This window comes from Macaca thibetana, chromosome 1 (assembly GCF_024542745.1).
Source record: "Macaca thibetana thibetana isolate TM-01 chromosome 1, ASM2454274v1, whole genome shotgun sequence".
Taxonomy (NCBI): Eukaryota; Metazoa; Chordata; class Mammalia; order Primates; family Cercopithecidae; genus Macaca; species Macaca thibetana.
Genome location: NC_065578.1, coordinates 25,077,870 through 25,095,061, shown reverse-complemented (window position 1 = coordinate 25,095,061; position 17,192 = coordinate 25,077,870). Strand labels below are relative to the sequence as shown.

Here is a 17,192-nt window from a genome sequence, read left to right as displayed (position 1 = left end):
AGCTGATTTTTTTCTTTTCTCTCTTTTTTTTTTTTTTTTTTTTTTTTTTGAAGACAGAGTGTCCTGCCTCAGCCTCCTGAGTAGCTGGGACTACAGGTACGTGCCACTATGCCCAACTAATTTTTTAAAAATTTTTTAGTAGAGACGGGGTTTCACCATGTTGGCCGGGATGGTCTCGATCTTTTGACCTCGTGATCTGCCCCCCTCAGCCTCCCAAAGTGTTGGGATTGCAGGCGTGAGCCACTGCACCCGGTCTTGTTTTTATTTTTTGTAGAGATGAGATCTCACTGTGTTACCCAGAATGCTCTCAAACTCCTGGCCTCAAGCAATCCTCCTGCCTTGGCCTCTAAAAGTGCTGGGATTGTAAGCATGAGCCACCTTGCCCAGTCCCACACCCACTTTCTTCTAGCCCTGTGCAGAGCTAAGGGATTGCAACAGGGCAGGGGAACTGGCAAGGATGCTTGGAAAGGGTAGGGGGACGTAGGCTCTAGACCTGGCTCTATTACTGGCTTGCTGGGTGACGCTGGGGAAGATCTCACCTCTCCCTCAGCCTTCATGTTCCTTTCAGCATAATGAGGACCTGGCTCAATGTGGAGGAGCATTCTAAACTCTAGTCATCTGTGGGGTCCGTTTGCAACAAAGATCTAGTTTGAACTGAACCTATATGTCTTGCTATAGGGGTCTCAAGTTTTTATTTGCAGAGAGGGATGTTTCCACTGAATCTGACTTTATGTTTTTTCCATGTAGTTAATAAATTTTCCCTGCCCCCTTATAGAAAAGTCCATATTTCCCCGAACCAATACCACATTATCTTACTGTTACTTTATAGTAAGCCTCAATATTTGGTAAGGTGAGTCTCCCATCTCGGGCTTCAAAATTATCTTGACAGGCCGTGCACGGTGGCTCACACCTGTAATCCCAGCACTTTGGGAAGCCGAGGTGGGTGGATCACTTGAGGTCAGGAGTTCGAGACCAGCCTGACCAACATGGTGCAACCCCATCTCTACTAAATACAAAAAATTAGCTGGGCACGGTGGCACATGCCTGTGCTCCCAGCTACTCGGGAGGCTGAGGCAGAAGAATTGCTTGAACCTGGGAGGCGGAAATTGCAGTGAGCCAAGATCGCGCCATTGCACACCACCCTGGGCAACAAGAACAAAACTCCATCTCAAAAAAGAAAAAAAAAAATTATCTTGACTATCCTTGGCCTTTTGTTCTTCCTTACATATGTTAGGATCAGCTTAACAATTTCTGCAAGCAACCTGTTGAAATTGTGATTGGAGGTGCCCTGCAATTATAGATTCAGTGTGGATTGACATCTTTCTGATATTGAGGTTTCCTGCCCAGAGAAGCTCCCTTGAGAAGTGTGACCTGGGCTCTGGAGTCAGACCTGGGTTAGCATCTCAGTTTTGTAATGGAGAATAAGTCCCCCACAGGGACAGGGGGAACATAGAAATCACTTCATGTCTCTGAGCCTCAGTTTCCTCAATTGTGAAACAGGGATGACAGTACTGCCTACTTCACTGATAGTCATGAGGATGAAATACTGTGTGTGAAGCACTCAGCACCGTGCTTAGCACCTAGTAACTACTCAATGAGTAGACCTGCTATTGGGAACGATTATCCCCTGCTGCTCCTCTCATCAGAATTGGTGTCTGCTTCCTGGACAGTTTGCCAAGGATGCTCCTATCCCTGGTAAAAGTTATGGATTCATAGGAGTCCCCAGAGGTCCACTGATTGTAGCTGATGGGAAACCCATCAGGTGAGACCATAGGGGTGATGAGACCCACAATTTCCAGCTACCTCCCAATATCTTCCCCCATACTGTCCTAGGAGCTCAGAATCCAGGGCTGCACTCCTTACTCAGGCTCAGTAAGGCATGGGGAGTGGCAGTTGCTCTTTGCTGCAGTAGGGAAGGGGAAGGGAGTATGACTTCCTAGGTCCTCAGTTCCAGGCCAGTTTGGGAAGGAACTAGCCTGCAGACACTCCAGGCTATTAGGTTGGCCAGGATGGGAAAGACAAAGGCAGAGACAATGAGATAACGAACAAGATGAAGGGAGTAGATAGACAAAATAGCATCCTGGAAGAGATAGATGGTCAAGGCCAGGAACTCCATGGAGGTCATCCTGCCATGCTCCTGCCTCTAAGCTCATTGATGCTCCAAATCTTTCAGACAATTAGGGGTAAAGGATAGCCATGCTCAAACTGTTAGCTTCTCCTGAAGACACCATCTGATCTGCCACTTTCTTCCCTCTCTGGCCAGCAAGAAGAGGGGCTGAGAGAGCCCCCAGAGAAGGATGGGTGTAAAGATTGTGTAGATACTCACCAGGCAGGTTAAGGGTGCCATCCCCAGTAAGTAGCAACAGCAGCAGCAAAAGCCTCTGGGTGCCCTTATCTGTGCTGCTGATGGCCCTGGAGGGTGCCGGGAAGAAGTCCTGGCTTGAACAGGGGAATAGATTAACGGCTCCAAGACAGTAAGGCACTGCTGGCTCTGGTGCTGCCTCTTATCTGCCTGCTGAGTGGCTTTTCAGAGCTGGAACCAATGCTGATGGGAGGAGGATGGGGGGTAGGGTTTCCCATCAGCTGCAATCAGTGGACCTCTGGGGACTCCCATTCCAACTGTTGGATATCGCCACGGCCCCTAAGTGTCAGGCTTCGCTGAACAGCAGGCAGATGTCCAGGCCTTCTAGGTTATCCCCCCACACCTGCATCCCAGGGACATAGCTGATCCCATTGGTCTTCCACTTCCTGGGATAAGAGGGTATTGTTTGATTTTAGAGATGGAGATCAATCTCACCCTCTCCCAATTGCACAGATGGGGAAAACAAGGCCAAGTGACCCACTGAAGGACCAGAACCCAGGTTTCCTGTCCTCTAAGGCAGCTCTTTCTATTGCCCATAATTGCCACAGTTTTCTGACTGTCCCCAGATTGCATACCTGCTGAGGCTCTCAAAGGCCTTGAGTATGAAGATCCCAAATAGGCTTCACGGGTCCTAAGTTCCCTATCAGACTTCATTCACCTGACCCACAAAATCCTCCTCTCCTCCAGGAAGCTGCCAGGTCCCACACTTTAACCAGTCACTCTCCATTGCCCTGGGATGGAGCTGCCTGTACTTGTGTGACTTGGTCATTGGTGATCCCATCAGACAAGGGGTCCCCAGAGTGAGGACCAGTCTCCATCTTCAGACAGGGAGAGAGCAGGTAGGGCCATCTCCTTCATCAGACAGGGGCTCCCTCCCATGAGGACCAGACTTTCCTCCGCAAAGCTTAGGACCCTGAGGGCAAAGGTTGTATCTCTACAATTAAGTCAGAAATTTTTAGGGGTGCAATTCTCCCTCCCATTAGACTGGAGGCTCTTCAGGGCAGTCTGTGACTCTCCCACCAGACAAATGGGATTTTGAGGGGCAAAATCTGTCTTCCCTGTCAGACCCGGGCAAGTACCCCAAGGAGTTGGTGATCCACCAGTCAGAGACATTGATTCCAACACAAAACTTTATTGTCAACACACAGATGTCTGGCCCCACTGGCCTTGCCTTTCTCTTCTTGGTGCTGGGGCCCACTGAGGCCCCCCACCACCTCTGGGCAAGAGCAGGGGGCCAGGGATCCCCATCCTTAGGTCAAATCCTGGCTGCGTTGGCCAGCACCCCCTTCTGTGCTCATCCTTGCTGCTAGAGTTCCCACTCTCATCATCCAGCATCCTTCTCTGTCCTGGCTCCTCTGGACCTGGGGCTCACAGGCACCAGCCCTGCAGGTGCTGCCACCTTCACAGCCCCTGGCCTCTGCCCAGGTGTAAGGGAGAGGATGGGCTCTGGCCAGGCTCTGCCAAGCCACACTAAGGACACAGGAAGACGCAGCGGCTGGGTGTGTGTGTGCAGGCCCCTTGGCTCCCATCCTGGCCTCTCAATGGCTGTTCTTGCGTTTTTTAAGGAGTATTTGTGAGCTAGAGTCATGAACCTGCAAACCAAGAGGTCTTCTTGTTAATCCCCCTCCCCTGATATGGCAGACTCCCTTACTCACCTCCTCCAGTCTCACCAGCTTCCTCAGTCAGGCCTCCCAGGAAGTTCTTCATAGGTCTAACTTGAGCCTACCTAGTATCCCCTCTGAGTTTGGGAGCCCAGGGTGTATCCCACGCAGATGGTGTCGGGGTAGAAAAAGAAACTAAGTACCATGGGTATGTGCCTTTTTCTCTCCAGGAGCTCTGGAGGCAGCTGGTTTTATGCACCTTAGATAGGATCCTGGGGTCCTGTGCCCACAGTATACTTACAGCCTAAGTGTCTGCCACCAGGCAGGCACTGAGCTGGCTCATGCCACACACACTAAGAAAGGGTAGGTTTGAAGGTGCTAGAGATGAAACTGGCTGGAAGGGTGGAGCCACTCCGAGAAAGAAAGTACAAAACCTAGCCAGATAGGCAGTGACAGTTGGGGTAGGTGGAAATTTAAGAAGCAGACAGCCAGGCGCGGTGGCTCACGCCTGTAATCCCAGCACTTTGGGAGGCCGAGGAGGGTGGATCATGAGGTCAGGAGTTCAAGACCAGCCTGGTCAAGATGGTGAAACCCTGTCTCTACTAAAACTACAAAAATTAGCCAGGTGCCGTGGCAGGTGCCTGTAATCCCAGCTACTTGGGAGGCTGAGGCAGGAGAATCGCTTGAACCCAGGCGGCAGAGATTGCAGTGAACTGAGATCACGCCACTGCATTCCAGCCTGGGCGATGGAGTGAGATTCAATCTCAAAAAAAAAAAAGAAAAGAAAAGAAAAAAGAAAAAAAAAAGTGGGGTGGTGGTGGTGAGGGGGACCAGATCTTGGAATAGACAGAAACTTTGACAAATGGTCCAGAGGCCCGGCTGGGCATTTGCACCTGGGTGGAGTGTCAGGGCGAGTACTGATTGGGTAGGTGAAGGAAGGCACACCTTTTCCATGTTAATGAGCGCACTGAGCAAGTCTCGGTGTTGAGACATCTGGCGGACGTCCTTGGATGACGTAGTCTCCAATGACCCGCTCGTGGAAGACTGCCTTTGCATCACCTCTGCCTCCTGCTCCTGGTTGAAGCGGATTGCGCGCACCTCCTCCACAATCCTGGGGGTGGAGCAGTGAGTGCCTTTCAGAAGGCTGCAGGGGAGGGAAGCAGCCCTCCCACCTCTTCCCTGGCGTCACCCCCGCTTCGCTCTCCCACACAGCCCTGACAGAGACCCAGGCCGAGCTATGCCCTTGTGTGAGATGGGAGGAACTCGGAGTCTGGATTCCAGCTCCTCTACCAATAGGGTGGGGGACCTCTCTAGGGCCCAGAGTCTGCCTTCTAAAATGTTGAGGGTGTGTGGCCAAAAGACTCTGACACTCCACCCAGCCTTGACTCACATGACTTGGGGGCACCCCCAGTACCCTCCCCTACATGTTGAGTTCATCTCTGATCTCCTTGTACTGCCTCAGGTTCTCCTGTATTGCCTCAAGCACCAAGCAAAAGTTGTCACACGTGTTTTCTGAGAGGTTCGACAGGGGGCCTCCCACAAGGGGTTCCTGGGGGAAACGAGATTTCTCCGAGCGGGCGACCACACAGTGCACCAGTGGCAGCTGGTCATTCTCCTCCTCTTCCTCTGCGCCTGTCTGGGAATCGGGAGATGGAGAGGGGTCAGGACAGCTCAGGCAGGCGCACCCCCGGCACTCCTTTCCTGCTTGGCTTCAGGATGAGTCTCTTAGGATCCCAGGGTTCTAAGGCCCTCATTTCAGCTCTCACTGGTCTTAGCCTTACTGCCTTGCTGGAGGAATCCAACTTTAAATGCACATGCCCTTCCCCCACTTCTTTAAAAGTTCTCACCCCTTGTCAAAATTTAGCCCTGACCCAGATTTCAACCCTGATAAACCCTACCCAGCAAATTTATAAAGCTCTGCCTACCCTCAAGCCCAGGCCTCCAGCACTCCACTTTTTTTAGAAGTACTCCACTCCTTTCCCCAACCTTATGGAAGTACTACCCTGAATGAATAATAAGGTAGCTAACATTTATTGTGTGCTTACTATGCACCAAGCAGTGTTCATTTACCCATGAACCCTCATAAAATAACCCTATGAGTTAAGCACTATTATTATTCCCTTTTTACAGAAGAAAAAAATTGAGGCTTAGATGGGTAAATGCCCCAAGGTCACCCAGCTGCTCAGTTTTGAGTTGCCATAGAAATCTAACATCTAGAAAATCCACACCCCTCAGAAGCCCCAGTTGGTGGGTGGGTGGGCACTCAAGATGGGGGGCTGCTGCCTCCAGGCCTCCAACTTGGCTTTCTCCAGGCCCTTGATTATGCAAGCACACACATACATGCACATATGTTCAAGTCTGCTCTCATACACACCCCTTTTCCTCCCTTCTGCCCTCCCCATCCCACGCACCTCACTAAAGGTTATTCGTTGCTGTTGTCCCTGCCCTTCTGCCTTCATCATTTGCTCCAGGTTGGTGGTCACCACGATGACGAACAGGTTGATGCCAATGAAGGCACCGATGGTGATGAAGATGGTAAAGTAGATGGCACCCCCAATCTCCATTGCATATTCCCTCTTCTCTGTCCTGCAGATGGCAGGCAGGGGCCCCATCATTTCCCTGGCCCTTCGAGCCTGAGTTTCCTTATCTATGAAATGGGAAAATCATCCCAAGGCCTACTAGGACTTCTGCCTGTGTCACTGCTGTTGTGCAGATCTCATTCCCTACTCCTGTCTCAATAGCTGCTCTCTACTAAGCACCTGCTGTGCTGCCAGACAGTGGGCTGATTCTCTAACCAACCCTGCAAGGTGGGGACGTGCACATCAACACTATAATCAAATCTATTAGCTACACTCCTTTTTTTTTTTTGAGATGGAGTCTCGCTCTGTTGCCCAGGCTGGAGTGAAGTGGCGCGATCTCGGCTCACTGCAAGCTCCACCTCCCGGGTTCACGCCGTTCTCCCGCCTCAGCCTCCCAGGTAGCTGGGACTATAGGTGCTTGCCACCACGCCCGGCTAATTTTTTTTTTTTTTGAGACGGAGTCTCACTCTGTCACCTAGGCTGGAGTGCAGTGGTACGATATCAGCTCACTGCAACCTCCACCTCCCAGGTTCAAGCAATTCTCTTGCCTCAGCCTCCTGAGTAGCTGGGATTACAGGTGCCCCCCCGCCTGGCTAATTTTTGTATACTTAGTAGAGATGGGGTTCACCTTTTTGGCCAGGCTGGTCTTGAACTCCTGACCTTGTGATCCACCCGCCTCAGCCTCCCAAAGTGCTGGGATTACAGGTGTGAGCCACTGCACTTTGTTTTTGTATTTTTAGTAGAGATGGGGTTTCACTGTGTTAACCAGGATGGTCTTGATCTCCTGACCTCATGATCTGCCCACCTTGGCCTCCCAAAGTGTTGGGATTACAGGCATGAGCCACCATGTCCGGCCAGCCTGATTTTTTTTTTTTTTAGACTGTCTTGCTCTATTGCCCAGGCTGGAGTGCAGTGGAGTGATCTGGGCTCACTGCAAGCTCTGCCTCCTGGATTCATGCCATTCTCCTGCCTCAGCCTCCCGAGCAGCTGGGACTACAGGTGCCCGCCACCATGCCTGGCTAATTTATGTATTTTTAGTAGAGACGAGGTTTCGCCGTGTTAGCCAGGATGGTTTCGATCTCCTGACCTCATGATCCACCCGCCTCGACCTCCCAAAGTGCTGGGATTACAGGCGTGAGCCACCGCGCCCAGCCCCAGCCAGCCTGATTTTTATCCATTATCTATGTCATAATGGAGAATGACCGTAGAAGCCCTTTATCTACTGGGCTTCTATACTCACATGTAGAAGATAAAAAGAAATCAGTTAAGGGGGGTCCCACTTTCTGGAGTAAACTGGAAACAAATAGGGCTTAGACTTAATGGAAAAGAGCTAAAGAACAGAACACAAAAATGAATGTGGGCAATGGGTTTAAGAATGAATAAAATGAGACCTGAAGTTCCCAGGAGTTCAGGCAGTTTGGTGGGCTCCAAGGTGGGCTGGGAGGTTGCTCTGTAACCTGAGGCATAACTACAGACCTGCTCCCCTATCCAAGGCCAACGACCCAGCTGGTTAGCTGAGGTTAGCTGAGGTCCCCACAAAAGGGTCGGAATGGGACTCTGAATGTATGGAGATTCAAGGGCGACAAGGCTTGAGGTACCACAAGCCCAGGTATTTCCTTTTCCTCTGTTTAAAGACCTGGGAACTCCTGCTTCCACTGGGCCATCCTCATCCCAGTCCCTGGAGCTCCCACTCTCAGGGAGAGCCCTTACACCCTACCGGCTTCCCTGCCCCATAGGTGGGTTGAGACTGGAAGTCCCACCGGCACTCACTGGAAGTCACTGTAGATGTCCACCCAGCCATCCTGGGTGATGCAGATGAAGAGGGTGTACAGCGCAACCTGTATGTTCCGGAAATGCTTGGGCACGAATGCACCAAAGAGTGTTACCCCAAACACCGAAAAAACCTGTCAGAGAGAACAGAGCCCCACCCCGACTTCACCAAAGGACCTGGAAATAGGACACGCGAATGTCATGCAAATGAACGCTGCCAAGGAAATCACAGGGATTCAGGCCCACGGGCCTCTCTGCTCATCCAGACACCCCTCTATTCGCAATGACCCAAGGGCCCTATTCAGGGAAGGGAAACAGATGGGGGCGGGGGCAGGCACTGACCAGCATGAAGAAGAGGATGAGGACCATGATATTGGCCATGTCAGGCACCGACTGCAGGATGACGCGGATGATCCGGGCCAGGGGCTCCACCGCCATGCACACATGCACCAGACGAAGCGCCCTGTGGCAGAGCCTCTCAGGGGTGCCCCTAGGCCCTTCCCAGCCCCCTCCCTCCTCATTACCCCCACCAGCTGCCCAGAGAGGCAAAGCTGATCTCCATCTGGTCATTATCCCCCCAGCTCATTCCTGGGTTCCAGATAGGTTCCCCTCATTTCTCCAGAGCTCCCAGCTCACCTGAGAGTATAGTTGATGGAGGGGATATTGATTTCATTAATGAAGAACCGCAAGAGCAAGATAAAGACGATAATGAAGTTGAGGATGTTCCAGCCGTCCTGGGGAGTAGGCCAGTCCCAATGGGGTCTGTCAGGCCCAGCCTGTGGGGGCATCCTAGGTCTGCCCTCCCCACATCCCAAGGATGAGTGCTCAATGTCCCTCTCAGAGCAGGGCCAGTCAGCTGCCATCCACTGCTGTTACCCTGCCGCCCCCCAAACATGCCACAAAACACACGTGTACTCTCTGTCCCATACATGTGTCAATAGCCAAATGCAGTCTCAGAGACACACAGCAAAGACCCTTACAGATACACAGCTGGTCCCTAAGCTGAGTGCCCGCCTTGGCTAAAGCATGTGCAAAACAGCCTTGCCCTACAGTTAGGTAACCTGAAAACACTTGGCTGTTCCTGTCTTTGGGTGACACACACTACAATTAATAATAAAATGAAAATGGATACTAGTAAAAACATAAGGAATACTGCTTCAGTAGCCAGTTCTGAGGTGAGATAACTCTCACAGCACGAGAAAGGAAGACAGGTGGGCCGGGCACGGTGGCTCATCCCTGTAATCCCAGCACTTTGGGAGTCTGAGGCAGGTGATCACGATGTCAGGAGTTGGAGACCAGCCTGGCCAACATGGTAAAATTCCATCTCTACTAAAAAATACAAAAATTATCTGGGCGTGGTGGCACGTGCCTATAGTCCCAGCTACTCGGGAGGCTGAGGCAGGAGAGTTGCTTTAACCTGGGAGGCAGAGGTTGCAGCAAGCCAAGATCGCGCCACTGCATTCCAGCCTGGGTGACAGGGCGATAATCGAAAAAAGAGAAAGAAAGAGAGAGAGAGAGACAGAAAGAAAGAGAGACAGAAAGAAAGAAGGAAAGAAAGAAAGAAAGAAAGAAAGAAAGAAAGAAAGAAAGAAAGAAAGAAAGAAAGAAAGAAAGAAAGAAAGAGAGAAAGAAAGAGAAAGAGAGAGAAGAAGAAAGAGAAGGGAAGAAAGAAGAGGAAGGAGGAAGGAAGGAAAGGAAGAAGGAAGGAAGGAAGGAAGGAAGGAAGGAAGGAAGGAAGGAAGGAAGGAAGGAAGGAAGGAAGGAAGGAAGGAAGGAAGGAGAGGCACAGTTTGCAAGCCCTTTGTCCAATAAGGCACTTACACAGGAATGAGGTGGGGAGGAAGAGGAAACTCACAGGTATGAAAAATCTGAACAAGGATCACACTTCTAGAAATCTGATCCGCAGATACTCTGGTTGAGGTACAAAATGACAATTTGTATAAGGTTGAGAATAACCAACATGCCAGGTGCAGTGGTGCAAGTCTGTAATTCCAGCACCTTGGGAGACTGAGGCAGGAGGATTGCTTGAGCTCAGGAGTTCCAGACAGCCTGGACAGCATGGTGAAACCCTGTCTCTACAAAAAAATATAAAAATTAGCCGGGCGCGGTGGCTCACGCCTGTAATCCCAGCACTTTGGGAGGCCGAGGTGGGCGGATCACGAGGTCAGGAGATCGAGACCATCCTGGCTAACACGGTGAAACCCCGTCTCTACTAAAAATACAAAAAAATTAGCCAGGTGTGGTGGTGCGTGCCTGCAGTCCCAGCTACTCAGAGGCTGAGGCAGGAGAATGGCCTGAACCTAGGAGGCGGAGCTTGCAGTGAGCCAAGATGGTGCCACTGCACTCCAGCCTGGGAGACAAAGCGAGACTCCGTCTCAAAAAAAAAAAAAAAAAAAAAAAAAAAAAAAAAAAATATATATATATATATATATATATATAAATTAGCCAGGGGTGTTGGCATGTGCCCATGTAGTCCCAGCTACTTGCAGGGCTGAGGTGGGAGGATCACTTAAGCCCAAGAGGTTGAGGCTGCAGTGAGCCTAAATAGTGTCATTGTACTCCAGCCTGGGCAACAAGAGTGAGACTCTGTCTCAAAAAAAAAAAAAAAAAAAACGTAAAGAAAACCAATGTGTCCAATGATCAGAAGAGACTGATTGGGTAAATGATGGCCCGTTAAATTCCATTAAATCAATAGAATACTATGTAGCTACAAAAAAGAAAAATGAGGCCAGGTATAGTGACCTTTGCCTGTAATCCTGGTGCTCTGAGAGGCTGGTGGAAGAGGATCGCTTGAGGCCAAGAGTTTGAGACCAGCCTGGAAAACATAGCAAGACCTCATCTCTACAGAAAAAAAAAAAAAAAAAAGAAAGAAAGAAAAATGAGAAAGATCTCTATGTACTGATGTAGAAAGATTGTCAGGATCCATTCAGTGACAAAAGTAAAGTGCAGAATAATGTTTATGCTATGTTACTGTTAGGAAAGGGAAGATTGAGAGTATATACATACTTGCTGATTATTGTAAAAATAAATACTGGGAGGATGCTATAGTTTGAATGCTTATCCCCTCCAAATCTCATGTTGAAATCTGATGTTCAGTGTTAGAGGTGGGACCTAATGGGAGGTGGTTGGGTCATGAATGGCTTGGTGCCATCCTGAAGGTAATGAGTGAGTTCCCTCAAGAGCTGCTTGTTAAAAAGAGGCTGGCACGGGCCAGGTGTGGTGGCTTATGCCTGTAATCCCAGTACTTTGGGAGGCCGAGGAGGGCGGATCACAAGGTCAGGAGATTGAGACCATCCTGACTAACACGGTGAAACCCCATCTCTACTAAAAATACAAAAAATTAGCCAGGCTTGGTGGTGGGCGCCTGTAGTTCCAGCTACTTGGGAGGCTGAGGCAGGAGAATGGTGTGAACCCGGGGAGGTGGGGCTTGCAGTGAACTGAGATCGCGTCACTGCACTCCAGCCTGGGTGACAGAGCAAGACTCTGTCTCAAAAAAAAAAAAAAAAAAGGCCGGGCACGGTGGCTCAAGCCTGTAATCCCAGCACTTTGGGAGGCCGAGACGGGTGGATCACGAGGTCAGGAGATCGAGACCATCCTGGCTAACACGGTGAAACCCCGTCTCTACTAAAAAAAAATACAAAAAACTAGCCGGGCGAGATGGCGGGCGCCTGTAGTCCCAGCTACTTGGGAGGCTGAGGCCGGAGAATGGCGTGAACCCGGGAGGCGGAGCTTGCAGTGAGCTGAGATCTGGCCACTGCACTCCAGCCTGGGCTACAGAGTGAGACTCCGTCTCAAAAAAAAAAAAAAAAAAAAAAAAAAAAAAGAGCCCGGCATCTCCCCTCACTCTCTCTTTTGTTTCCTCTCTCACCATGTGATCTGCACATGCTTCACCTTCTGTCATGAGTGGAAGCAGCCTGAAGCCCTCACCAGAAGCAGATGTTGGCACCATGCTTCTCACACAGCCTGCAGAACTGAGAGTCAAATACAACTCCTTTCTTTATAAGTTATTCAACCTTGGGTATTCCTTTATAGCAACACTAAATGGACGAAGACAATAAAAAAGAGACTACAAATATAAAAACAATACCTAGAAATGATAGTGGTGGGAGAAAGGGGATGAGGGGACAAGAGAGAAGCAATAATTCTATGTGTACCTTTCAATATAGTTTTTACCAGCATGTATCTGCATTAAATATTCAAAAAGAAAACTTTTTTTGGAAAGAGAATCTCACTCTGTCGCCCAGACTGGAGTGCAGTGGCGCAATCTCAGCTCATTGCAACCTCCGCCTCCCGGGATCAAGCGGTTCTCCTGCCTCGGCCTCTAAGTAGCTGGGATTACAGGCGCCCGCCACGATGCCCAGCTAGTTTTTGTATTTTTAGTACAGACGAGGTTTCACCATGTTGGCCAGTCTGTCTCAAACTCCTAGCCTCAAGTGATCTTCTTACCTCGGCCTCCCAAAGTGTTGGGATTACAGGCATGAGCCACTGCAGCCAACAAGAAAACTATATTTAATGGGAAAAAAAAGTTCTTAAATGTATTGGGGACCCAATAAGCACAAGTCCTGCTGGCCTCTCGTACTGAGTCTGCACCTTCACATGCACAAGGAGATACAAGCCTGCCTGTCTGCAGATCCACCTGTAGATCCATTCAGTATGTAGCTCCTGTTGTGTGCCATACCCAGATCAGTTCCTGAGAATATAGGATGCCTGCCCTGTTGGGCTCACAGACTATTCTGAGGGAGATGGATAAACAGCAAATTTTAACTCCATGAAAAAAAAATAGTAATAATAAGTGCATAGCATCATGGAGACACAAAGTAGCGCCTAACCTATCCTGGGAGAGACAGGAAGACATCCTGGAAGAGAAGACATCTGAACGAGTCTGTAAGTAGGAGTAAAGCAAGTGAATAGGGAAAATCAGATTTTGTAACATGTGAAAATTACATGAAATTCCAATTTGGGTGTCCATGAACACAGCCATACCCAATTCATTTATGTGCGGTCCATGGTTGCTTTTGTGCTGCCATGGGAGAGGTGAGTCATTGTAACAGAGACTGTACAGCTGTGAAGCTTAAAATCTTTTTTTATCCGGCCCATTACAGAAAAAATGTGCTGATCCCTGCTGACCTCTGTAAATTAAGGTAGATCCTCTCAGCCCCATTTCTCAGATAAGGAAGTCAAGTTTGTCCAAGACTACAGAGCTGGGGAAAGCTGGAGCAGGGATTGGAATTGGAGCCCAGGCAGGCTGGACTTCTAGTACCAGTTACTTTCTGCCACATCATACACATCTCAGAACTAACACACTCTGTTTATACACATACTCACACCCTCAGTTTGTAGGGCCAGGAGTACAGGGGCAGACTGGGTGGTGTACAGTCCCCAGGGAAGAGTATGGGCAAAGGGCTCTAGATCTCACCTTCCAGAAAATCCAGAAGCCATTGAGCCAGCCAAGGAGAACCTCACACATAAGGATGGTCAGCACAATGTCATCTATGGTAGAGAAGAACTCATAGTGTTTCTACATGGAAGACAGAGAAAAAAGAGGGGCAGAGAGGTCAGTGGAGCAGGGCCTGGGCAAGCCGGCAGGGAGAGGATGTATGTAGGGGAGGGAAGGCCCGTATCACTACTGCTCTTGGTCCTCAGCATCTTTGTCACTTCCTTTAAAACACACTTTGCGTGTGCATGCCAGGCACTGTGCTGGGACTATCACATATAACTTCATGTTACCATGACTGTTGTCCTGCAAAGTAGCTTTTATTCCCATCTTACAGAAGTGGAATCAGAGTGGTGCCTGTGTGTGCACAGCTAGTTGATAAAGATGGTTGTCTGACTACGGACTTTTGTCCCTAACTTCTAGAATAGGGATATTTTGGAGAGGGAAGTAGGAGGGGCAGAACAGCCTCCAGGATTGGGAGGAAAAGACCTGGCCCCTGAGGGTAGAGAACACCAAGCTCCATCTGTCCTAACCTCTCCTGCTATTCCAGCTCTCCAAATACTCCAAGTTAGGCCTAACCAAACTCCTGGGTATCCTGCCACTCATGGGTCCAGGACGTGCACCCTGGATGGATGAATGGGTAGATGGGTGACTGGGGTCTGCCCAGAGCCCAATTCACTTTCTCTCAATCTCGAAACTCCTCCTTCAGCTTCCTTATGGCTGCAACCCCACTAACAGCCCCCATAGTGCCCGACTCCACCTAGCAGTCCCAAGTCACCATGTCTCCTCTCTTTCTTTTCTTTCTTTTTTTTTTTTTTTTTTTTGGTGACATCTCAGCTCACTGCAACCTCCGCCTCCTGGGTTCAAGTGATTCTCCTGCCTCAGCCTCTCAAGTAGCTGGGATTATAGGCACCCACTGCAACGCCCAGCTAAGTTTTGTATTTTTAATAGAGACGGGGTTTCACCATGTTGGCCAGGCTGGCTGGTCTTGAACTCCTGACCTCAGGTGATCCACCCACTTCAGCCTGCCAAAGTGTTGGGATTACAGGTGTGAAGCACTGCGCCTGGCTCAAAAAAAGTTTTAAATTAGCCAGGCGTGGTATCTCGTGCCTGTAGTCCTAGCTACTTGCAAGGCTGAGGGAGGAGGATCACTTGAGTCCAGGAGTTCAAGGCTGCATTGAGCCAAGATGGTGCCACTGCACACCAGCCTGGGTGACAAAGTGAGATCTTGTCTCTAAAAAAAAAAAAAAGAAAAGAAATTAAAACATCAAGGATAAGTCACGCTGAACTTCAAGTTGGACACAGAGAAGTCTCTCATATGCTGTTTTTCCCCAAAACAGTCTCCCCACCTCTCTTTGCCTGGCCAACTCCTACATGCTCTTTTTTTCTGTTTCTTTGTTGTAGTGACTGAGATCACATCCTACTTTTTACTGTCAACTCCAGTGTCACTTTCTCCAGGAAGCCAGCTCGGATCCCCCAGATTAGGTTTGAGTGCCTTCGTTGAGCCTCCATGTACTCTGGGTGCTACTTGGGCACTTGTAATGACAGTTTCTATGTGTCTGAGACAGGACCCAGTTGTGCTTATTATCCCTGGGACCCTGGCAGTCTGCACAGTCAGTACCTGGCACTGAGTGATTGTCCTTTAGTAAGTGCTGGTTAGAATTGGATACCCCTTCTCCACAAGGCACCCATTTGCCTCCCTCTCCTCACACCATTCTTCTCCTGTCCTTCCTGTACAAATCCAATGCATTCCTCAAAGCCAGGCTGCAGAGCCCTCTCCACCATGAAGTATTCCTTGATCTCCAGATTCCTAGAAGGTCAGAGCTGACAGACCCTTGAAGAGCACCCAATCCAACCATCATAGACAGATAAGGAGCCTGAGGCCAGGAGAGTTCTCGCCCCAGGGCCCCCATTAGGGTTAGTGGGGCAGAGGTCATGCTGGCGTCCCACCTGGTCCAGGTAGGAGTTGGTGCGGAGAGCGATGGTGATGGCGTTGATCACCAGCAGCAGGGCCAGCAGCAGTTGGAAGGCGGGGTGTCGGAGCAGCTGCTTGATGTACATGCGAGTGATGTACTCCTGCATGTCCCAGGTGTCCTGGAAGAGGGCAGGACCTTCCTTCAGGCAGGTGTCACCATAGGAAGCCTCTGCCTGGAGGTTTGCTCTTAGAGAATGGGGGTCCCTGGGGCCCACTCTAGAGGGGGAAAGTCACCTGAGAGTGGATCATGGAATGGAGACATCAGTGTAGAGGTCACTATCTAAATGGCCACTAAAAGTGGGTTACTATTGGGGGATTTTTGTGGAAGTCATTGCCAGAGAATCTCTTTGGGCTCTCTGATAGTGAAGACGATCGTTATATAAGGGTTCCTATGGGGGGCACTGCCAGAGAGTTACTAACATATCAAGGGCAGTCACTCAGGGATCAGTGCTAGGGAGGGTCCTCTGGGGGTGTTTAGATGGGAGAGGGGGCAGAGTTACCACGAGGGTCTGCTGCCCATGAGCACAGCTGCAGGAGGGGCCACTGTGGGGCGGGAGCTATCCTTACCGCTTTGTTCATGATGTCCCGGCGGTTGATGAGCACCTGCTCCTCTGGCCGACCGTAGGACTCGTGAATGGTACTCTGCAGGGGAGAGGGGCGGCCCCTCAGTGCAGCTACTCCCCTTCCAAACCCCATACGGTCCTCCTGAGTCCCGCCCCCAACCACGAGGCCTGTGTAGGAGGTCCACTGCTGCCACCAGGCCTTTTCATTATCCTTCATGGTTGCTCAGTCTCTTCTTTCTCCTCAAAGAATCCTCACTCCAAGTGGTCTCACTCCCCCTTGTGGTTATATCACAGAGGCCTCTGTGACCTCCAGCCTTCTGCATTCTACTGAGGAATTCCAACCAGGAGAGAAGCTCCTCCCATTGTCCCTCCTCCGCATCCCACAGAGGATGTCTGGGGATGCTGGGCTGGGGTTGGAAGTCAGAGGCTGATGGGAGCAGGTCAGATCCCCTGTGCAGCCTGGATGGAGTCATAGGGACGTGTCCCTGCCTTGGATCCAGGAGGTGGAGGTGAGGCTGGAATGAGGAGTGGAGAAGTGTTTTCCCCAGGGCCTTCCCAGGGCAGACCTCAACCTGCACCCCTCTGTACCAGCTGCCCTGTCCTACCTGCCCAGTCTCCAGGACTGTCCCCACCATCTTTCCATGCAAAGTGCATTTCCCCATCTATGAAGTGAAAGTTTCTCATTGTGTGCCCCTGGGGAATGGGGTAGGAGCTCACCATTAGCCTTCAAAGAGCTGGGGAGAGGTGGACCCACCATCCTGGCAGGCTTGGAGCTCAGGTACTCGCATGTACATCAACGGGCTGTACCAAGGGTCTGCCACCCCCTCTCTGGCCAAGAGCACTCACCCCAGTCCCCACCGGGGGGCAGATTTCCAATTCAAATATGGAAGTAAAGATACATGTAGACT

General features: G+C 50.3%; 1 protein-coding gene across 1 annotated transcript; it reads right to left on the bottom strand.

Annotated features, from left to right (window-relative positions):
* Positions 1–3,604: 3,604 nt before the first annotated feature.
* CATSPER4 (cation channel sperm associated 4) lies at positions 3,605–16,780 on the bottom strand. The gene is made up of 10 exons (XM_050791662.1): positions 16,289–16,780; positions 15,697–15,840; positions 13,729–13,830; positions 8,949–9,046; positions 8,655–8,775; positions 8,313–8,446; positions 6,375–6,549; positions 5,388–5,599; positions 4,909–5,074; positions 3,605–3,954 (listed from the first exon to the last, which is right to left on the bottom strand). The coding sequence occupies exons 1-10, from the start codon at positions 16,499–16,501 to the stop codon at positions 3,901–3,903; spliced, it is 1,419 nt and encodes a 472-aa protein (XP_050647619.1). The 5' UTR covers positions 16,502–16,780; the 3' UTR covers positions 3,605–3,900.
* Between the last annotated feature and the right edge of the window lie 412 nt (positions 16,781–17,192).